General features: G+C 35.3%; 1 protein-coding gene across 2 annotated transcripts in view; it reads left to right on the plus strand.

Moving 5' to 3' along the window:
* Positions 1–1,367: 1,367 nt before the first annotated feature.
* The window catches only part of LOC150100394 (coenzyme Q-binding protein COQ10 homolog B, mitochondrial), a 92,744-nt gene continuing 69,793 nt past the window's right edge, over positions 1,368–24,318 (plus strand). For both annotated transcript variants that reach the window (XM_090402754.1, XM_090402753.1), the window contains exon 1: positions 1,368–1,504. In XM_090402754.1, the coding sequence (XP_090258880.1) occupies positions 1,401–1,504 (104 nt within the window). In that variant the 5' untranslated portion in view covers positions 1,368–1,400. The remainder of the gene's footprint in view (positions 1,505–24,318) is intronic.

Below are 24,318 nucleotides of genomic sequence, written 5' to 3' on the forward strand. Positions count from 1 at the left end.
TTACATTACCCGAACCAACATGCACCGTCGTCTTCAGGGGTGCAAAGAGTATGCATGTCACATGCATAGCGACGAATCACGCTACAGCTTCTACCTAGTAGGTCGAAGGGTGTGGCAGATGCCCGGCGCACGTCCCTTACCAGAGTGCGTAACTCAAACTATGAAATTCAGAGGTGGAAATGCGATGGTATGATCCTGTTTTTCGTAATTTGGCCTCCGATCTCTGTTTGTGGTGCCACAAACATTGAATTTCGAAAGGTATCTGAACAGTGCAATTCTTCCTACTTTGTGGCGTTTCTGTAGATTTTTCTACAGAACTATTTTTCTAGATTATTTTCTTGGATCTATGTGATTTGTGGACATGAACGCCACACTTGACTGACCTCCACAGAGCTTGATCTCAACCCCACCAAATATCTGTGGGATGAACTGGAGTGTCTAGTGAGGTCAAGAGTCGTCTGCCCCCACAACAGCCCAAAATCTCATCACATGCCTACAAGAAGAATGGTCCAAAATTCCCATTGATCTCTATCGCGCGCTTGTGGAAAGTATGCCCCGTAGGATTGCTGCAGTCATCGCATCGAGAGGAGGTCCTACATCTTATTAAGTTGGGAGCCATGGCTGTTTGTTCCTCAAACTATGGTGTCCATTGACTTCTTTCCAAGCAGTGTATATAGTATAGGAATCCTTCATAAGGACTTCTCAACGGAAGGCGAGCTAGCCAGTCTCATATACGTGCAATAGGGTTTTCCTCTAGAAAACATGGGTTTTTCATTCCCAAAAAACAATTACATCATCCAAAAGAATACACGGAGTTTAATGGACATAATACATGGCATCCAACCTTAGTTGATGGTAGCCAATGCAGATAGAATCAATTGCTCTATCACAGCGTCAGTTATAGCCAAATTACTTGGCTGTGATTCAGTCCAATATAATGCTTGTCTGTCGTATGCTAATCGCACTTCTAAAACACGACAGGCGTCTATCTACCCATTTAAAATTTTGATAATATTTTATCCATGTTTATGAATCATTTGCAAAATATTCTCTTTAACTTCTTAATAGTTTTATGTACTAATTTTTCTGGATTGTCTGAAAATTTAATATCTTCAAAGAAATTCCGATTTTCAGTTAAAAATGTGAGCTCTGCCTTAAAATTAATTAAAGAATGAGATTTTTTCAACCATGTTAAATATTAACGAATCTTATATTGCAAGAACATGGAGTGTAATTTTTAATAATTAAATAGCAATTATGGCTTCAAGATATTAGTCCTCAGCAGTTCCTGTCTTGCAATCCATATTTGACAGAAAATAATACACTAGATTATAAAATCCTTCTCTGTTGTAGTCCTGCCCTCTTTAGTGAAACTTAGGCATATGTCTTTCCCCAGCTGAATGTCGATAGTTAATCACAGTGAATTAATGGGAGTGTTTAAATTAGTTAAATGCGTTTGCCACTGTCCTACCAAGAATGCTAAGTTTTTTCAGACTGAATCCTGGTAAGAATATTACTTATGAAATAGTTTTTTATTTGTGATTATATGGTGGGAAGTAACATACGGATTATTTCATTTGCCTGTATTGTTGTAAGTTAAAATACCGCTTGAAATGGAATTAGTAATGTGTTTGTGTGCTTGCCATTTCATCTTCTATATTTTACTGTGTACCTACTTTTCAATTTTATTTATCTTTAAGAATAAATGAGTGAATTACAGGAAAAGCACACCCGAATATATAGAGGACGTTGCGTCATATCAGCCGGCCGCGTATTTTAACGCGTTACCAAATACAGTAAGTGGCCGGCTTGGTAGGTTAGGTGGATAGTGTCTGTCGGTAGTCAATAGATGATTTTCAAGGTGCTTGAAAAGGTTATACGTTTCTCTAAAGCAGAGTTACCTTTAAATAAGGCTGAAACGTATAGGGACACAAACAAATAAGTTGTGATGCTTTTTACCATACCTAGAATTATTACTGTAAACAGTTTTATGAATGAGGCCATTTAGATTTGGTGGTTGTTAACATATACTCAAAGAGAGAGAGAGAGGGAGTAAATAGATTTTTTAGATATGAAAGTGGAATATTGACAATGTTTATTGTACATATTATATCACGTTTGTAATAATAATAAAAAACATGCTATTAGATATTCATTTTAACAGATTATTTTTAAGTGCAAATTATATATATATATATAATTATTTTTAATTGCATTCACACCATAAAAGTTTGGAGATCTAGGTGTGCCTAATGTGAATGACACAAGTCATATTGAAGGGATGTCAATCATGTGGCACTGAGCTATGTTAAAAATTTTGTTAATTTTTAACAAAATAACACAAAGCAAACATCATCTGTAACGCTACATCTCTAATAAATAAAGAAATGACAACTAACACAGCAAATACTTTAAGGTACATCTTGTGTTGAAACATTAAAATGCAAAGAGAATTCAGAGTGGAAACAGCAGAAATGGATAAAAAAAAAAAATGTAAACATCCATGTTAACCTGCACATTGCATTTGTTTGCTATAGGCTCTTCTGTCTTTTTTGTGTGGGAAAAATTAAAAAAAAAAACCAACACTGAGCAGTTATCCTAACACAAATATTAAGAAAGAGAAGACAAAAATGAATAAACGCCAGTACTTCAGCATCAATAATGATAACAAATGCAAGAAAATCGAGAATTAACAGAATGCAGCACAAGTTATAGATTATGTAGATATCAAAAAGGATAAAGATAAATTTTTTGAACTATTGTTTGCACATTATTTGTTACCGGAAGTTACAACAGAAATATAAAATCACAAACACAAGATAAAAATAACATATAAAACACTAAATATACCAAAATAACACAAAGCAGATAAATACACTACACTAGATAACACAAAAGATACACACTACCTGAGAAGTGTGACTATCTAAGGTAGATCTTGCATTTAAAACAGTGAAATCATCTTTCAGAAAAAACAAAACATGGACAGCAATAATAGGAAGTACTAAGAACCTACAGTATACTACCAAACTCCTCTGGCCTGCAGCAATCAAAAGCTAACCTTGCCTTTTAAAGTCATTGAAAGCAGCCTATCACCACCCCCCTATGGAAACAATAACAACAACAAAAAAAAAGCATTCACAAGCAAGAAAATGCCAATACCAGAAACACATCACAAACATACTGCCAAAGTCTTTAGCCAATATCCCTTGAAAAAATTCAACTGATAACAGCATGTGTACCTTAAATGTTAATAAACTCCAATGCCTAATCAGAAAAAAACAGATATATGAAGAAAAATAAACACAGAAGAGTAGAATATGACATGACATTTCTTGAAAACCAAAAATAATTAAAATAAACACACCACCATTAAAACAAACATGCAAACAGTTCAACAAATGTATTATAGAAACACTACTACCAAAAACCACTAAAAATGAATACAACAAAATTAACAAAATCTTCATGAAAAAATTAACAGTACCATTCTGAACAATAAAAAAAAATTAAAAAAAAAATATATATATAATATATATATATATATATATATATATATATATACACCTCTGTAAACATGATTCAAACCAACCAGTTAATAACATTTCTGATTATGTTAATCACATGACACACATAGTTTTGCTGATTTCTTGGCTATCAGAAAGCTGTGGCTTTTGTGAAGTAATATCCCTGGTCGGGTAAAGGTTAGATAATCAAGGAAACCTGCTCTGTTGGCAGAACTTTATTTCAAGCTACTTCAGGCTGCTGGCCTGGTTGGCCAAGTGGTTAGCATATCTGCTCTCCAACTGACAGGTCACTGGTTCGAATCCCACACTGCAGTCATGGTTGTTTGTAATTGTCACACCTTGTGTACTGCTATAACCTTTGATATAGCACAGTATAACCTTTGCTGTCCTTTGTACCATTAAAACCATAAATCATCATCACTTCAGGCCTCCAATAAGCAGGGTGATATGCAGTATCATACAGGTTGATGAAAGTCATCTAATTATGTGTTTTCTAAAAATATTTAACCTTATATCAATTCACTGCAGACAACTTTTTTTAATCTTTAGTAGACTACACTCTAATAGCAGTGGTGCTTGAATTAAATGTTTAACAGCTTTACAGTGTTTGATCATGATTGTATTTCACATAATTTACTGAAATCTATCTCATGATACTAAACTTACAATTGTTTCAATCAGTTGTTGAATTTTGAATTTCTTTTCAGTTCAACTTAAAGCACATCTCAAAAACAGTTTTTTGTTTAGAGAGAAGTCTGGTAATTTGGCATGAAGTTGATATCATATATTCACATGATGTTCTCTTATCATAACTTTATTCTTTATTTTTCATTACAGTCTCTAGGGCAGTGGTTCTTAACCTTTTCGAAGTCATGGAACACTTTTGATTATAAGAAAAATTTGGGGAACACCAAGAGCATTAGGTAAAATTGTTCCAATTCATAAGGGAGGTGATAAGAGTAAGGCTTTGAATTATAGACCAGTCTGTGTGTCTGGAGTTGTGGTCAAGGTATTAGAGAAGTTAGTTAGGAATGAGATTCAGAATTGGGTTGACAACAGAAAAATACTCTTTGGCAGCCAGCATGGATTTACTAAAGGAAGATCGTGCTTTAGCAACCTGCTTACTTTTTATAATAAAGTGACAAATGCGTTGGATAAGGGTGTTGCATATACAGTGGTATATTTAGATTTTGCAAAGCCGTTTGATAAATTGCCACATGACAAGCTGGTAATTAAATTGGAACGGATGGGGGATGAACAGTAGATTGGTTTGCTGGATTGGAGATTGGCTGTCTGATAGGTATCAGCGAGTTGTCTATGGAGGAGTGATATCCCAGAAGAGGAAAGTTACTAGTGGTGTACCTCAAGGGTCTGTTTTGGGTCCACTGCTGTTTAATTTGTATGTAAATGATATCTGGAGAGGTCTGAATGGTGATGTGCAGTTGTTTGCAGATGATGCAAAGTTGGAGAGAGCAATCAGGAGTCGTGTGGATGCTGTAGTTTTGCAAGAGGACTTGAATACACTGGCTGAATGGGTAAATAAGTGGGGGATGTCAATTCAATGTTTCAGAGCGTAAGGTTTTGGAATTTGGGAAGCAGAGATGGGATGTAAAGTACACAATCGGTGCAAATGTCTTGGAAGAGGTAGAGGAAATGAGAGAGATCTGGGAGTGATTGTAGACAAGGACCTAAAATTTCAGGGACATGTTACTAAAATAGTGAAGATAACACAGCAGATAATGGGAATGATGCGGAGGACATTGATTTGTAGAAGTAAGGATGTTATGGTTCCTTTGTATAAGGCTTTGGTCAGGCCATATGGATTACTGTGCACAGATCTGGTCACCTGGTTTTCAAAAAGATGAAATTGCATTGGAAAAAGTTCAGGGGTGATTGACTAAGGTGGTTTCTGGTCTCTGTAATGTAGAGTATGAAGACAGATTGATAAAATGCAATTTGCAGAAATTGGTGGATAGAAGGAGGAGGGGGGATATGATTGAGACATATAAGCTGTTAAGAGGTTATTACCAGATTAATGTCGGGGAGGCTTTGTATAGAATGGGTGAGGATAGCAGGAGAACAAGAGGTCATTCCTGGAAGCTGTATAAGGAGGGTGTGAGCAAGGGTGCGAGGAGCAGGTTTTTTGCATGGAGAGTGGTGAGTGATGGGAATGCTTATCCCGAGAATGTGGTGTGTGCAGAGACAGTGAATATATTTAAGGCACAGTATGATAAACTGTGTGTATAACAGTGGACCTCCCACGATGAGTCTTTGACTCCATGGATGTTTTTATAATAATAATAATAATAATAATAATAATAATAATTAGGGTCATAAAATAACAATAAAATATGCATGGACTTGCTTTTTATAAAAATAGAACTTATTTTAATGCGATACTTGAGCTTGTCGGCTTTCAGCAATATCAGGTCTAATATGTGATATAGCTACCCTCATCTCCTTGTCTATATTAGTAAGTCTTTCGCATGTTTTAGTTTTTATATGGGTTAATATTGAGAAATCGAGCTCACACAAATATGCTGTTGAAAACTGTAACAAAATTTTCAGTGCCCTTGTGGAGGTGAGCTGGGTATTCAGCTTGAACAAAAATCCAAAATTCCTCAAGAGTTATTTCAGAGAATTTCATTTTTAGAGTACGATCCGTTGACAAGGTAACTAATTGTGCTTCTTGTAACGAAAATTCACAACTCGTTGTATCAACTGTGCCAAATGGATTTCGTATCTAGTCATAACTGTGTGTATTTAACGAAGGAAAGTAAATTGAAATCTTTTCTTCCAATATTGTTAATTGTTCTGTTATAATGGAAAAATTCCCTCGACATTTTTATGCAGAGTAGCCAATTATACTCAGAACTGTGTCAGGTGACATCTTTCATCGGCGGAACACTTGTAACCAGTTCTCGGAACACCGGTTAAGAACCACTGCTCTAGAGCAGCGGTCTCCAAAGTGTGGTACGCATACTCCAGGGGGGGTGCGTCAAAAAAAGTTTTATATTTGATAGGAAAAAAATTAAGTAATTAATTAAAGATAAAAAATATTACTTTCTTTCATCAATTAAACATATATCTAATATAGACAAAGACATAAAGATCCTGTAAACTTAAATTTGCGAGTAGCGCAAATTGGGCGACTTTGCACACATAATCGTCCGTGGCAAAGCTGTTATGTTTATTAAACTAGGGAGTAAATCTCTTACTTCTTATCATTGTCATTGTTTATAGAGCATCCTGGTATTGACAAGCCCAACTAGAGAAGGAAAATTGCTTACATATCCTGCTATCTACAGATGACACCACAGCTGTATTATTTGACTATTAGTAGTAAGATTAACGATTTTTTAGTATATATTGTTTCTGTGCAATTCCAAAGCTTACTTTTACGTTTTACGTTTTTTGTGCTTACTTTTACGTTTACACTAGAAATCGTGAATTAATATTATCAAAATTGCTTACATTTTTTAAATGGTTAAAAAAATTTCCTCCAAAGAAACTGCGAATTGAAGATAATTATGATAGTACTTCTACATCAGATGAACAGCAAGGAAAAGTAAGGATTGATTCTTCTATTCAAACAAGTTCGTTATCAGTCAAATTAAGTGATAAAAACATTAATCTGAAGCTTAACAAAACCCCAAGGATGTTCGAAATTATCAAGAAGACTACTTTGTTAGATCGTACTTCCTTGTTTTTGATCCTGGCTCTTTTTGTTTTAACTTTGTTGTTAAACAAGTAATAAGTTGCTGGTTGATTACTAATTTAAATATAGAGAAATTTATATTTTTAGACTATGCCACTCTATATCTAGATTAGTCTAATGAAATGTAGTGAAACCAAACATCGACTAAATTTATATCAATATTATTTCTTACATAGACCGAGTTTATCTCTTATGTTTGAAGCTCCTGCTAGGCCTGATAATTTCATGAACGGTGCAGTAAGGGAGATTCAGGCAAACACAATTTTAAAATCATCAAAACAAAACATTTAATTCTGGGTTATATATTATACATATAAACTCAATTCTGAGAACAAGATAATATAAATGTCTTAGCTTAACTGGTTACAACATCTTACAGATTCAGTCTATGGGCATTCTGCTATCAGACTTAGCTTTCACAATATTAAAATAACTTTTAATAGAGTTCAATATCATAAAATCCCTTAGCAACAAATTTTACTATTATCACACAGCCAGTCAAGTCTCAATAATAGTTCTCAAAAGCAGTTGTTGCCACCATTGATGGTGGCAACAACTGCTTCATGAGTATACACTTTCATACTTCATACTCTGGCTGATTTCCGCAAGAAACGTTACAGTTAATGTGGGGAATAAGAGGAGGAATTACACATATATCTCTGCACTGAAGTAATATAAAATTGGACAGTTCTTACCGGATAAATCCTTTGCTCATGGTATTCACTGAGGCACACTTAAAACTTTAGTTAACTATCACACTGGAGCTACACATTTCAAAAGTAATCTTCTTTAAAATAACTTAATTATTAATCTCTGCGCATCACAAATGTAGACACACTTTCACTAGAAAATTCACTTGTTCCTCATTTACTTCTTTGCAATAAAATCAGCTTTTCACTAATCTTCCTTAAAAACTCTGGAATTCGTCATAACTTTAGAATTCCTTATCAATATTCTGAGTTGCCAATTTACATCCCGATCCTTCGTAATCTAATTACAGCACTTAATTCCTATTACTACAGCTCTCTTACTTTACTCCGTGCTGCTAAATAGCTATCTCCTCATCTCTTCTTAATCTAATTACAGCACCTACCTAATTCCTATTACTACAGCCTCTTACTTTACTCTGTGCTGCTAATTAGCTATCTCCTGATCTCTTTTTAATCTAATTACAGCACCTAATTCCTATTACTACAGCCTCTTACTTTACTCCATGCTGCCATGAGTGCTTCCTGCCTCTCCGCACTGTCGTGAGTGCTTCCCCCTCTTTCTTCACCGCACTATCGTGAATGCTTCTGGTCTACTGATCCCCTGTATACTCTCGCTTTTCGCTTATATACCTTCACTTTCTTTCTTGCCAAAACTTGTTCTCACAGTCTAGCTCATATCAATTCCATCTCCCTTTGAATGCCATAGCTCATGCGCTATCTAGTTTTAATTTCGTCTCCATGACAACAATCAAAATGAAACATAAGTATAAGCATTACATAACATTTTACCTTTACATGCAGTAATGAAAATTAATAAAAAAAATATTATAGTTACTTAAATTTACCTTCACCTTCATTCACAATAACAAAAAATATATATATATATTACAGTTCACATAAGGCTCATAAAGTTACATACATACAATTTCTTATAATATTATTGAAGGAATAAAGTAATAAAATAAATGGCATTTACTACAGAGTCCTTTCATTATTATGACATATCCTAAAATTATATAATTAATTAATAACTTACAAAATACAGAGCAATTATATGAGTAATACAGTTTAAGCAAGAGACAAACAATATTTACAAGTCTTGCTTACGTTATGGAAGATCATGTTGGATTCTGAAAGAAATACCAATAACTTTAATTTCTCTTCATTCAGAATCCAACAACTTGAAATGGGGATTTACATCGACGATAGTCAACAATGAACCTCGTCCTACATGTGTATTGTGTCATGAGACGCTATGAAATGGAAGTATGAAACCATCATTATTAGTAAGACACTTAAAAACTAAACATCCTGAACATGAACACAAATCATTACAATTATTATTATTACGGGCAACTCCAGGGAGTTCTTAGACTCATCGAGGGAGGCCCCAAATCATATTCATCACAACTATTCGACATTCATACAGTATCTATCATACCTGGCCTTAAACTCATTCACTGTCACAGCATCCACCACAGACTCTGGCAGCCCATTCCACTCATTCACCACTCTAAAAGTAAAGAACCCAGCTCTAACACCTTTACTAACCACACTTTTGCCCAGTTTCCATGGATGTCCCCTAGTCCTACCACAACCAGCCCTGTTCTCAAAAATATCTCTTCTGAATTAATTTTATAGAAACCCTTCAGTAATTTGAATGTCTTAATCATATCTCCCCTCCTCTGCCTATCAACCAATTTTTGCAACCCACAAATCCTCAACCTGTTCTCATAAGGTTCATTCCACAGACCTGCTATCATCTTGGTCACTCGCCTCTGGATCCTCTCAACCTCCTTCCCATCAAGAAGAAACCTAAGTGACCAAATCTGGGCACAGTAGTCAAGATGGGGGTCTTATCAAGGCTTGATACAGAGGAACAATAACCTGCTTGTCAACGTATTCTTCAGCAACCAAGTGATTTGATGAGCTGATTTGGCCACTTTTGCAATGTGCCCCCTAAACTTCAACTCCTTATCCACCAACACTCCTAAATCTCGTGTCTCATCAATTTCCTGGAGTACAGTTCCAACAATGTAGTAAACTGCTGCTAATCTTTTCATCCCAAAATGTTGCAAAATTTTGACATCATCTGCATTCACTATTGTCCTACCCAACTTTGCATCATCTGCAAACAAATGAACTATTCCTCTCAGATCCTTTCCTATATCATTAATGAACAAATTAAACAGCAGTGGTCCAAGAACAGATCCTTGTGGCACACCACTAATCACAGGCCGTCTTGTGGACTCTACTCCTGAATAAACCACTCTCTGATATCTCTCCGTCAACCACCCTTCTATCTATCTCACCAACCCTATATCCATCCCCATATGCTGCAGTTTACTGATTAGAATTCCATGTGGTATCCTGTCAAAGGCCTTAGCAAGGTCCAGTAGAATCACTGTAAACCCATTACCCTTAACCAGTTCAGCCGTCACTGTTATAATACGTGAGCAAGTTACTGAGGCATGACCTACCCTTCACAAAACCATGCTGTCCCCGATATCCCATTTTCATCTATCCAATCTTGTATTTTCCTCTTGACTATTTTCTCCAAGACCTTGATAATGATTCCTGTTATGCTGATTGGCCGGTAATTTTCAACAGCAGCCTTGGAACCACCTTTATGCAGTGGAATTATTTTCCCCTCTTTCCACCCCCTTGGGACTGACCCAGACCCAAGGCTCAAATTAAACAAAATGGTCAAGGGCACTGACAATTCTTTAGCCGCTTCACGTATGACACACTAGCTGGTATACCATACAATCCCACAGATGTATTGACATTGAGGTTCTGTAATAGACTAGTTACCTCTACTTCACTCATCACAATTCCAGTATAAGCTGTTGGTTCTTCCATTCCTGCAATGTCATCACCTGGATGATATACTCTTGCAAAGTGTTCGCTCAGTAATTCCACTATATTGACTGATTCGGTTACCTCCCTACCCTCAGCATTTTTTAAAATCATTCTGCCATGAACATTTTTCCTTTTACTTGCAACATATTGAAAAAACTGTTTGGAATTCTCTTTAGCCTGCATGGCCAATTTTCTTTCGTAATCCGCTTTTGCTTTTCTTACCACCCTTGTTACCATCCTGCGCCTGAGCTTTATACTGTTCCTGCGCCTGTTGGTCACCTTTCTCCTTAAATTCCCTCCACAGTTGTTTCTTTTTTTGCAGCTCAAGCTTAATAGTGTTATTCATCCATTTAACCCCTACTTGATTTATTATTCGGACTCTTTGTATACAGTCAACCATTACATCCTGCAAACACTTCTTAACCACCTTCCATACACTATCAACATCCAGCCCTTGCAGTTTTACATGCCATGACACTGAGCCAAGCACACTCCTAAGCTTGTCATACTTACCAGCCCGGTAATTCCACATGTACCCTGTCTTAATTGTAAATTCCACTCCTTTAGCCACCTCCCAAGTCATGACCTTATGGTCACTCTCACCAATTGGTGGCAACATGGTCATGTTCATTACAGCCACATTCTCAGTTGCAATTACTAGGTCAAGCACTCTCTGCCCCCTGGTATTTTCCACTACATGCTGTCGCAGATAGTTGTTCCTTAATAACTGCATAAAATCCAATTCCTTCTTCCCATGTGCCCTCTCCTCTTTGCAGTCAATGTTACCATAATTGAAATCACCCATGATAATTACCCTCCTTCAACTTATTTCTTCTATTTGCCTATGCATTCTGTCCCCGCCATATATTCCATCACCTGGTCTATAGCAGCACCCAATTGTATATTTTGTTCTGCTAGATTCTATCTCACACCAAACAGTCTCAAATGTGCTCTTTTCTCTATCCTGCAGTTCAACTTCTATACTCCTTGGCTGCAACTCATCAGCTATCATCAATAACACTCCTCCCCCCTTTTTATTCTCCCTGTCACTCCTGAACATGCCATACCATACCCGTTGCATTCAATCCCACTAGCTTTATCATCTTCTGTCATCCATGTTTCTTCCCTGTGGCCTGGAAGTGCCAACCAAAAACTCTTCCTTCTTGTTCCTAATACTCCTGGCATTAGTGTACATGAATTGCAGAAGCCCATTAGTCCCATTCGTACTCGCTCTGGCATATTATACTCATTCATACACTCAACTGCCTCCCTAAAGTCTGCATATCTACTCCCCCCCCTTAATAAATCTAGTTTCCCTCTGAGTCTGTACATCCACTTCCACATCATTCATTAACACTTTTTCAAGCCTCCATACACCAACTCCATGAGTTGGTGTATGGAGGCTTGAAAACAGGAGTTGGTGAAATCAATTCTTTGAACGATATATGAAGACATGTAATTTTCAATCCAACAACTTAAAAAAAAAAATTACTAAAATTAATGATAAATATTTAGAGGCATCTCTTGAGGTTGCATTCTTAATTGCAAAAGACCAAAAGCCATGCACCAGTGGGGAAACACTTGCACTCCCAACTGCCATAAAAATGGTAGAAATAATGCATGGAAAAGAATATGCAGATAAAGTAAAATGTATTCCCTTATCAGTAAATACTATTGGTAGATGTATAGAAATCATTGCAGATAATTTAAAGAAGCAACTATTATAACAAGTGACTCAATGTGGGAAATTTGCTATACAGCTTGATGAAAGCACAGATGTTGCCAACATGTCTCAGTTATTGGTATTTACTAGATATTATTTTAATAATGAATTACACAAAGAACTACTTTTTTGTGAGGCACTTCAGGAAAGATGTACAGGGGAAGATATCTTCTCAACAGTAAATAACTTCTTTGTTAAAAACAATATTTTGTGAAAAAACTGTTTAAGCATAACTAGCGATGGAGAAGCTGCTTTAATTGGTACAAAGAAAGGATTCAAAGGAAAAGTAACCGAAATAGCACCACATGTCAAATTCATTCATTGTATTATCCACAGGCAAGCTGTTGCGGCAAAAAAAATGCAGCCTGATATACACAAAATACTGCAGGATGTTATCAATATAGTTCATTTTATAAAAACGAGGCCTTTGAATAATAAAATATTTACAGTACTATGTCAAGAGATGGGCAGTATCCACGAAAATCTTCTATACCACACGGAGGTTCGTCGGTTATCTTGAGGAAAAGTGCTTAAGAGTTGTAGAACTAAAAGATTTTACTCATTTTCCTACTGGATGAAGATAAGAAATTTGCAGATCTTTTCAATGACGATAAGTGGTTATTAATACTATGCTACCTAGCTAATATTTTTGAAAAAGTAAACATGCTTAATTTGTCTCTTCAAGGAAAACATAACATTTTAACAATGAATGAGAAAATAACTGCATTTCGAAAGAAAATGGTGCTGTAGCGAGAGAAATTTGAAAAGGGATGTTTAGAAATGTTTCCATCTTTATCTGATTTCGTTACAAAGAATAATGTAATTGTAAAACAAACAAAAAGTCTAATATCTGCACATTTAAAAAGTTTAGAGATATTTTTGTAACTTATTCACAGATCTTCCTGGCAAAGAATTTCAATGGATTTTATACCCATTTGCAGAATATGTAAAAATTGACCACCTTCCGATTATTTTTCAAGAGCAATTAATTGACATTAGATACAATACAACTTTGATAAACGAATTTCAACAGAAATCTCTTCACAATTGGTGGATGAGACTGAAGTCCGAGTATAGCAATTTAGTAAACACAGCAAATGATGCACTCCTACTGTTTGCCTCTACTTATTTATGTGAGGTATAATTTTCTAAAATGACAGGTATTAAAATCAAATATCGAAAAAAATTAAACTTGGAACCAGACCTTCGTATCGCAGTATCAGAGGCCATCAAACCAGAATTTCAAGAAATTATGAAAGAAATGCAATGCAAGTTCACATTAAATATTGTAATAAATGTGTTTGTAAGCTGTTAATAATAAAAATAATGCATAAAAATATCTAGCTTTTTTAATTATTATATGATGATACAAGGCATATTTCCTCTTTATAATACTTATTACAATAGATTTTTGCTCAATCAATTGGGGGTATGCGCTATTTATTTTTTCTGTCTTGGGGGTACACGATCAAAAAAGTTTGGAGACCACTGCTCTATGATGTTCTCTTATCATAACTTTATTCTTTATTTTTCAGTAGCAGTCTCTAGAGCAGGGGTTCCCAACTCTATGCCTGCGGGTACCATGGCGCCCATCGACCAATTTGTGTGTGCCCGCCGCTGTTCAACCGTGTGGCGTATTATTTGAAATAATCACGCAACAATTCATGGCATGTGTTAATGACACATGACGAGTATTAAATGCATACAATGTAAAGTAGACGTGCATTCGAAGTTGTTCATTCCAGTTTAAGAACTGGAATATCTTCATATTCTTCTAATTATGAAGCACTGGCCAATGAAATGCAATGCCAAAGATCACACTAACTTACATATATATATTTAAATTTTTATATAATGTAAACTTTTAAGTAATAAAACATTTGATTATAATGTAAACTTTGTATGTATTCATTTAACAAAAGAATTCAAAAAATTTGTTTGAAAAAATAGATGGTGCCCGTCACCCTATCGGTATTTTAGAATGTGCTCTAGGAAACAAAAACGTTAGGAACCCCTGCTCTAGAGGATAGAAGAAGGTATTTTTCTGACATATTATCTTTTTCAGCATTGACTGAACCTTCAATAATGTTGATCTTTCCTGCCTTGAGATCTACTGTATCTTCCCCCCCATGAAATGCTTGCAGGAAATTGAACACTCTGTATGTGTACAATGATTTTGGCTTCACTAGAAACTCAGACACTTCCATTAGTATATGTTGCATTAAATGTCATGGGCTATTGCCACAGGTTTCTTAACAGATTTCATGCTAACTTGCTAGATGTTTCTGAATGTTCATGTCGGTGTTGTACTTTTGGGGCAACATTTACAAGTACATTCCCCTAGGGATGTACTTGCAGAGTCCTAACCCCCTCTAGCAGGCTGTTTGATTACATGGACCTGTTTTTATTTTATAAAAACAGGTTTACATGTCATCAAAACCAGCTTATTACTGATAGCTGTTGGTGAGCTAAGAATTAAATATTCCAGAAACTCTGCTCAGAAGAGCAAATGTAATTTTTTTTTCCAAGCCACTTCAGGTCTTCAATAACCAAGGTGGAAACACCAGATGATAAAAATCATCTACTATTTAAACACATTAAAAAATATTCATGTCACACTAGGATTCAAATCTATAGCCTGTTGTTGGAGGATGGAAGTACTACTTGCTTGGCTAACTAGGCAGGCAGTCAGATATTGCTTGTTAAAATTAGTCTTACAACAGTGCATCAAAAGTTACAGAATAAAAAAAAAAAAACATTTTGTCGCAAATCTAAAATTCATTCATCCATTCTTGGAATACTGTTCATGTACATGTTTGGAGTGGTGGACCTAAAACCTCCCAAAAAATTCTTGATACTGTCTGGAGGAGAGCGAATTAACTCATAGATGCACTGTTTGAACTCTGTCTTTTCTACAGATACTTCCATGTTCAATACTCTGTTGAACTGGCCTCCATCATTCCTCTACTTTCTGTTGGGCCTATTAAAACAAGAGCAGCAGCTGCCCAACATCTCTTTTCAGTATAACTGCAAACATACCAAACCTGCTTCTCCTCTTCCTTTTTTGTTCCGTCTACTGCTGTTCTCTGGAACAGCTTCCCTCATGAAGTGTTCTCCAACTACAACTTCCAGCTCTTTAAGAAAAAATGTCAGTAAACTTCTTGGCCGACACTCACCTGTATCCCATACACATTGATGTCTTATATCGTGTATAGGATCAATAAAATAAAATAAAATTGGAGTTACTCTCCCACAATGAGTCCTTAGAGCAGGGGTCGCCAAACTTCTTTGACCGTCAACCCCTTCAGGAGTTTCTTGACTTTTTATCAACCCCCACTATTTTACTATTACGTAATTATAATAGGACAAGCAAAAAAGACGCTTATGCGAGTTTTTAGATTGTTTATTTTATAGTTACGGTGTATATTGTATGCGTAATATAGTATGTGGGCTGTTCAGTAAGTAATAAGACTAATTTTGCTGTGGCGAAACCACTCATCACAATATTAATTTCTGTGGAATAAAGAAATGTTGCTGTATGTATTAACAAAAGAGGTTGATAGATGGCGTATACGGGCTGATGTGCCAGAGTGTCACGTGACTAAATGCAAGTGCTCATCGGCACGCCTACGAGGTGCGACCAGTCTTCGAAATGGAAGCGTCCTTGGAACAGTATTATGTGATTAAATTTTGTGTGCATTTGCAAAAATCGGCATCGGACACTTTTAACGTGCTACGCAAAGCTTTCCACGATGAAGCAATGTTGAGGGCAAGTGTTTTTCACTGGCATAAAACTTTTAAGGAACGAAGGCAAAATGTGGAAGATCTTGATCGTGAGGGAAGACCTTCAATGTCCATCCCGGAGACAATGATGAACACAGTAGCGATTATCATCAAGCACGTCAAAAGGAAGCGTCCGTTACTGAAGAATGGCTTCTTATTGCACCATGATAATGCAAGGCCACATATTTGCTAGTTGTGTAGCGGACGTTTTGCAGAAGAACAACACAGATATCCTACCACACCCTCCATACAGTCCTGATCTCGCACCGTGCAATTTCTGGCTATTTCCTCAGCTCAAGAAACCACTAAGAGGCCGCCATTTCGAAAGCAACAAAGCATGTGTAAAAGCTTCAGAGGCGGTTTTGAAAGAACTCTCAAAAAACGGACTCTCGCATGTGTTTAAGAAGTGGACGCAACGTTGGGACAAATGCATCACGTCTCACAGTAGTTACTTCGAAAAAGACCATGTAAATGATGACGATTAAAGGTAATCTGTTTTCTGTATAAATATAGTCTTATTACTTATTGAACAGCCTACGTATATATTATTATATTGGCTTAACGTCAAAGGGATACGTTTTTGTTTTTGACGTTCTTCTTAACATTACATATTTGATAGGAGGGATAAATAATATATAAAATATATTTATATAAAACCACTGACATCCCTTTATTGGTAAATACATCATCTTGGCCTACTTGATTGGCCTCCGTAACTATTTTCATGACCTTGCTCCATCTTACAGGTCCTATTCATGTCACTGTTCCCACGATTCACTCTTAATTGCATTGTCATTCAGTATGGAGGTAATCCAAGTTAACTGAATTAAATATTACCTGTACAATGATGTCTTATATTTTTCTATCGATCCCCTGAGCCTGAATCGACCCCTAACAATGTTATATCAACCCCTGGGGGGTCAATATCGACCACTTTGGCGACCACTGCCTTAGAGTCATTATGGGAGAGTAACCATAATTTTAAAGCCATAATTTGTCATCATTGTACGCCCACACTTTGTAGAACCTACTTTGGCTTTGTGCCAAGAATAATCAATTCATGGTGAAGGGGAGAAAGAAATAAAAGATGCATGAATTGGCCACCAACACCCAAAGTCATGTGCTTTATACATAAATTTTCCAATTGTTGTACAAGCAAAATAGTTACCACTTTGACAACTAGAATTTTCATTAAAGAAAAGCTAAATTTCCGACGTACAATAATAAACACTCATTCCATGAAATGCATTGATTACCCTAATATCAGAATGAATTCTCCTTTTGACATGCGCAGAAGTGTCGAAGGGTCTCGCATTCTGTGGACCTACAGTAGTAATGTAGTAAAATTCAATATTAATATGTCTTCCATTTAATGTTATTAGTCCATACCATTCTGTTTTTCTTCTATAATGTTATCTTTCAGACTGTAGGAAAATAGCCATAATTTATATTGTGAATAGTAATATTAGTGTCACATAATAATAATATATTATTATATGCACTTGTTCATATTTTGCTACAAGATCTCTAGTAGGTCTTGTAGCAAAATATTTTACTACAGTCTGAAAGATAATGTTATACTCTAATAACATTAACTGAAAGACATGTAAAGAATGAAATAAATTTCTTATTTTTTGCGAAATGTGATCAGTGATTATTCATCAAAATTTAATATAGGCAGTCAGTATTCATTTTGTTATTTGCTTACTGTGTAGCACTTTGTATACTATTATTATTTTTATTATACTCCATGAAGTATCAGAACTCTCCTCCACTGCATACTGCATGTTCTCTGGCCAGTTTGTCTCTTTTGCAACAGGAAAATCCCAAAGTTCTGGAAAAGAAACCCTATTAACTTCATATTAGACTCGGCTAATTTACCTTATAAAGAGATGAGTTAGTTTTATAAAAGCCCATATAATGATTCCTCACCCATATTTTTATATAAAGTTATTAACATGACTGTATCATTAGTGACCAAAGAGAGCCACCTATGCAAATCAGACTTGATTGCAGCATGGTAAAATTTGCTAATGAGTTTTTATCTTTCATTTATATATTTATCCAACATTAATTTATTACTTCTAAATAAAACTTTAGTTGTTTTTTTAGCAAACTAAATAACTGTAAAATAATTATAACAAGAAGTCAGTTATTATTATTATGTGATGTCTCCAAGGAATCCAAGAGTTCATTTTGGGAGGGCACTCCATGCCACATAATCAACCATCTGTTTCTACTTCACCACTGTCCATCTCTACACACTATGCCATTTACTGCCTACTAAAAGTATTTTTGTCTGTTATGTGAATTGCATACATTCTCTGGATGATTTTCCTGTATGAGAGAAGAAAAAACCCAAGTTTCTAGGCAGAAAAAAAAACCGAAAAGAAACCTACTACTTTTGTATGATATCAGCTAACTTACATTCATCTGAAAACACCCTTATAAAGATTTCTCATCTTCATGATGAGAATTGAACTCTTTTTACTTGTAAAATTCAAAATATTTCTTATAACAGTTACTGTAATGTTTCCTAGCAGAAATCATATATATATATAAATTTCTTGCAGTGTTCAGGTAGTTTTATTTGATGTTTATTTAGTGTGTACTAAAACTTTTCTTTTTTAGGATGGCACTGTATAAAGAAAAGTTTGGTTATTGCTGTGTAATGTTTATCCTGTTATATATTATTTGTTAAATTACCTTGCTTGCTGTCTCTTAATATCGTTATTATGCAGGCATCTTCATGGACTCCGAAGATCCATTACAGGAGGTCCACATTAACCATTATTTACATAATACACACCATATCTCTCCCTAAGCTCATCATAGTTCATTCCTTCAGAATGCTCACAACTACCTCTGGTAGTCATTCGAATCATTTGGTATTCTTCAAGAAAAGAACCTAGTTCTTTCCCTGCTTTCATGCATTAAAAAATTTCTTTTGTATTGGAGTTATAGAACCTCCTTGAGTAACTTACATCATTATCAATTTTCTGATATGTACAGCAATCCCTCGATTAGTGCGCCTAATGCATTCTTTAAAATAGGCATATTAATCGAAAATGCACTAAACGAATATAATAACCTTCCTCTGGGAAAATGTATAATTTGTTCCTCAGATTTCTTTTTTGACCCTTAATTTTTTTTATAAAAGAATTAGGGTATGTCTCAGAGCCTAGTTAAAGGAAAACCATGAAGCTGAAAGACAATAAAACATATTCAGAATATAAATTTATTATCTGCTTCTTAACAAAGAATTGAGCTAACGTAGTTTGGCGAGCACTCTATTTCTTTTTTTCATACAACTGATGGTATGGCCCTATTGCTTCTTCTGCAAATTTTACTGGTTCTCTCTTCACCAGGGTCAGTTTCTAAGCATTGCTGCTTAAAAACTTCGATTGTACGAAAACTATTTTCAAATTGTTTCTGTGAAGCCTCTTTGGGCTTGTCAGTGATTAAATTTTTTTCATATTCTTCAGGATCTTCCTGCTGTGCATCTAAATTTAGCAGGTCGGAATCACTCAACTTCTCAGAATGAGATTTAATTAACTTAGATTCATTTGAAAAGCCTCTAAAATCATTTGCACAATGTGGAAGAATGTGCTTCCGAACGGCTCGCATATTGCTAGCAGTAATTTCATTTGACTTTATAACCAGGCTGAGATTTCTCTGATTTGGCTAGAAAAGTGTTGGAAGGAATTTGCTTCCAAAAAAAGGCTGGTTTCATCGACATTAAATATTTGTTGATCACAATAGTCTCCTTCTTACACAATTTTCTCCAAAATCTCTGGATATCTCCTTATATCTGTACTTGTAGCTTCTCCTGTGATTAGAACATTATGTAGGTTATTTCTCTTTTTGAAATGCTCAAATCACCCAGCACTAACATGGAATTCTTTTTCTTTTCCATCATTGATAGCCCTTTCTTTCCAGGTTACAAAGAGACAATACTTTTGATTTAATAAGGCCACTGTTTAGCAGGATCCGTTTTTGGTTACAATCTTCGATCCATGTTAAAAGAAGTCTCTCTAATTCAGTCATTATAATACTTTGATTTCGAGTGCATGCATGATGAACTTGAAGCAGCCTTACCCTTCTCTTTGTATTCAGCAGTTGATTCACCCATTTTTGTGTTCTTGTCCTATCTCTGCTCTGGATTCGCCTTGTTCATTTTTCTTTATTATTTCAAGTTTTTCTTCCAATCAGATTACTTTTCGAATCATTTTCACACTTCTATTTTTTGCTCACTAATTCTTTTACTCATGATTAAAGGTTAGGAAAATAATTTAAAATAAAAAAGTAAGGAAAGCAATTGCACGAGATATGATCAGCAAAATGCTATGTAAAGCAGACGACATACATTTTGGCAGTAAATTTGGAACATAGTGTACTGTACATGGAAATAGTGTAGTATGCCATTAAAAAATAACTTTGTAAAATGTTTCAAATTTGTAACTAAATTATTTCATCCTGGTGAGTGATTTTTTAAATAGTTAGCCATAAAAAAAGTATAGATCGAAAATTTTTAAAATCTGTAACATTTATTTTTAAGATGTATATGGGCACACTAATCGAATTTTAGAGGTGCACTAATTGAATTTGGGTATAAAAAAAAATGAACTCGCTAATCAGGGGCGCATTAATCAAGGGATTGCTGTACTCTCAAAGGGTGTTCAGGTTAGTATGACAGCACTACATGATTAAGTTTACATTATTATTATTAATCTCCTATTCACAAGTTAACACCAAATTAGTTTGTTACTTGTCAGCACTCCAGTATTGTCATATCTAACATTTTGTGCTTCTAAGACACTACTGACTGAATCGATCCACCTAGACCTTGATTTTCCTCTGGGTCTCTTTCCTGACATCTTGGCATCAAACATCTGTTTTGCTAACCTTTCCTCACCCATTCTATTTAAGTGAATATTTAACTTAGATTAGATTAGCCTTAGATCTCTCTTGAAGGCTAACAATGTCAAGTTCCTTTTTAATATCTTCATTATTAATATGATTCTGCCATTGATGCCATCAATTCAATCCCCCCCCTCCCCAATTTTTCTTAGAACCCTGTAATCTTTGATCAAGTGTTTTATCTCTTTCTAAAAACTGGTTTGAACATGTCTTGTATAGTTTGGTGTTTTGGCTAATTTCTCTCTTATTCCATGTAAATTTATTCAGCTGACTACCCACCATACCAACTTTAGTCTGTTGCTTATTCTCTTGTCTATTTCCAGATTTAACTTGTCATCTTTGCTAAAAACTGTGCCTAAATAGCTGAAATATTTTACTTGTTCTATAGGATCCCTATTCAGAATACAACTGAAGTTTTCTATGTTCCTGCATATTTTTATAGTTTTGGTATTTTTATTGCTGATTTTCATGCCAAATTTGTTATAGCCATTCTTCAGTTTAGTTAAAGAATCCTGGAGACTTGCACTGGATGTGTTTAAGGGTACAACATTATCTGCATAAAGCAAAGAACTAAGTTTGATATTTCCAATTCTAATATCAGGCCTAATGCCATTTTCTTTCATAATATTATTCATATAGATGACGAATAAGAGTGGAGATAATATGCATCCTTGTCTTAAGGATTGTCTTACCCCCCCCCCCCCCAATTTTTGATCAAACCATCTGACTGACAACTTAAATATAGACTATGTATTGTTCTGTATAATGTTCCATTTATTACATATAATTCTAGTGTTTTGAAAAGCTTTTCTCTGAGCATTTTATAGTATGTTTTTTCCAGATCTACAAAACTTAACTACAGATCTTTGTCATATTCCTATGATTTTTCAACTATTTGTCGTAAAGTGAAAATCTGAACCCAGCTTATTCTTCTCAAGTTTCTTTTCCACAATCTTTCTCAACCTCTTTTCAAGTATTGCTTACATAAATCTTACCTGGAACACTTAGTAGAGAAATTGCTCTGTAATTCTCACATTCAACTTTATTCCCTTTTTTTATAAATGGGAACTATGAAAGCTCTCCTCCAATCATCTGGAATTCGACTTTCTGACCAGGCCTCTGAATTATGCAGTGTAGCCACTACAAAACTTTTATACCTCCATACTTGAGCATTTTTGATCGAATACCATCTACTCCAGCTGCCTTTCCACATTTAAAGTTTGTGAACCCTTTTTCTACCTAAAGTATAGATATATACTCCTCCTTGCATTCCTCTTGAAAATTTTCTAGTATGGTTCTGTTCACTGCTTGGTCGTTTAATAGTCTTTCGGAGTAATTACTCCAGATATCTAGGATATCATTAGCTTTAGTTTTCATGTCAGCTTTATCATCTTTGATTCTGTTTAAACTTTTTCAATAGCTTCCAGAACATATTTTGCCACCTGGCTGATATTTACTTTCTATATTCTTACTAGTCTTCTTATGACATTTGTTTACTTTTACACATAGCTTAGCTCTCTTACATTTTTCTCTGTATTCTTTTTAAGGCATCTGCTGACTTATTTGCTAGGAACTCTCCAGCCAAAAGGCTGCAGATTCAAATCCCACCATGGGCATGGCTGCTTGTGATTGTCTGTGGAAGTACTAGTGGTGGGCAGTGGATGGCAGTGGTGTAGTTGCAGTTAGTTGTAGTTGGTGGAATGAGTGGTGGGGATGGAGTTGTAGAGTAAATGCCCTCCCTCGATGAGTCTTTGGTCTCCCTGGAGATGTCATGTAATAATAACTTTTGGTATGCTTTCTTCTTTTCCAGGACTGCTTCTTTAACTTCCTGTGTCCACCATGCTGTTCTTATTTTTCTATCCTTGCAGACAACTTCACCACATTCCTTCCTACCTGAGTCAATCAATGTCTTCAGAGTTTGCCACTGAGACTGCAGGGTTTGGTTCTTGTTTTCAGTGTTTCATTTTTTCTTCAATAATGCTTGTATAGTTGAGTCTATAGTTTACTTGTAAAAGCCACTCAGTTTTAATTCTTTTTAAAATTTTCTTATATACTGTTCTTTTCAATGTAATATCCATTTTAACTTGCTGAGCCACTAAATAATGGTCACTTCCAATTTCGAATCCTCTGTGCACTCTTGTATCTTGAACCAGAGCATGAAGATATCATTGTCATCAATAACATACAGGAAAACCTTGCTTAATGTGAATTCGATATGCATGATAATAAGTTAGCGCGATTGAGTGAGATGACGCTGTTTCCCCACTTTAAGCGAGTGATTAATTAGTTAACGCATTTTTTTACGTCATGCAAAATTTTTTGTCACCAGTCTGCAGGTGAGCGGAAAAGCTGAAAGTCATTAAGAGACATGAAAGTGGCACTAGAAATACAATGACTGTTGTGAGACCTGGAATAGGATACAGCGAGTCTGCAGTTTGGACTATATTAAATAAGAGCAAAGAATACAAAGAACAAGGAAAGTTGCTACTGTTCTTTAAGCATGCAGATCACCTGAAATAGAAGCCATTTAATGATTGAGATGGAGCATCTTCTATCACTCTGGATTGAGGATTATAACCAATAAAGAATATCTCTTAGTCCTGAGATATTCAGGCAAAAGCCTTCAATATTTTTACCTCATTGAAAGAGGCCAAATTTCAAGATGAATGTGTAAGCTTTTTACCGAGTTTAGGATGGTTTGACCATTTTAAAAGTGAGCTGGACTGCGTAGTGTAAGAATAACTGGGGAATCTGCTAGTGCTGATAAAGATTCTGTAGCCAAGTTTCCTGAAAAATTGCAAAGGATAATTCAGGAAGATGGTTATGACGATCAGCAAATATCAACAAAAACTTTTCTAGCTAAAACTGGAGCATCTCAACCAGGATACAAAGTATCTAAAGATCATCTTTTATTTTTATTTTTACGCTTTTATTAGGAGGTAATGCATAGGCTTTAAACTCAAGCCTATGTTAGTTTATCATGCACAAAATCCAAAATCTAAGATTATTGAAGAAATCAGCAGAATTGGAAAAGAACTTGGATTTAATGAACTGGATAATGAAGATGTGAGAAAC

This window comes from Typopeltis vanoorti, chromosome 13 (genome assembly GCF_054136105.1).
Source record: "Typopeltis vanoorti isolate ZY-2024b chromosome 13, IOZ_Tvanoo_1.0, whole genome shotgun sequence".
In the NCBI taxonomy this organism is placed as follows: Eukaryota; Metazoa; Arthropoda; class Arachnida; order Uropygi; family Thelyphonidae; genus Typopeltis; species Typopeltis vanoorti.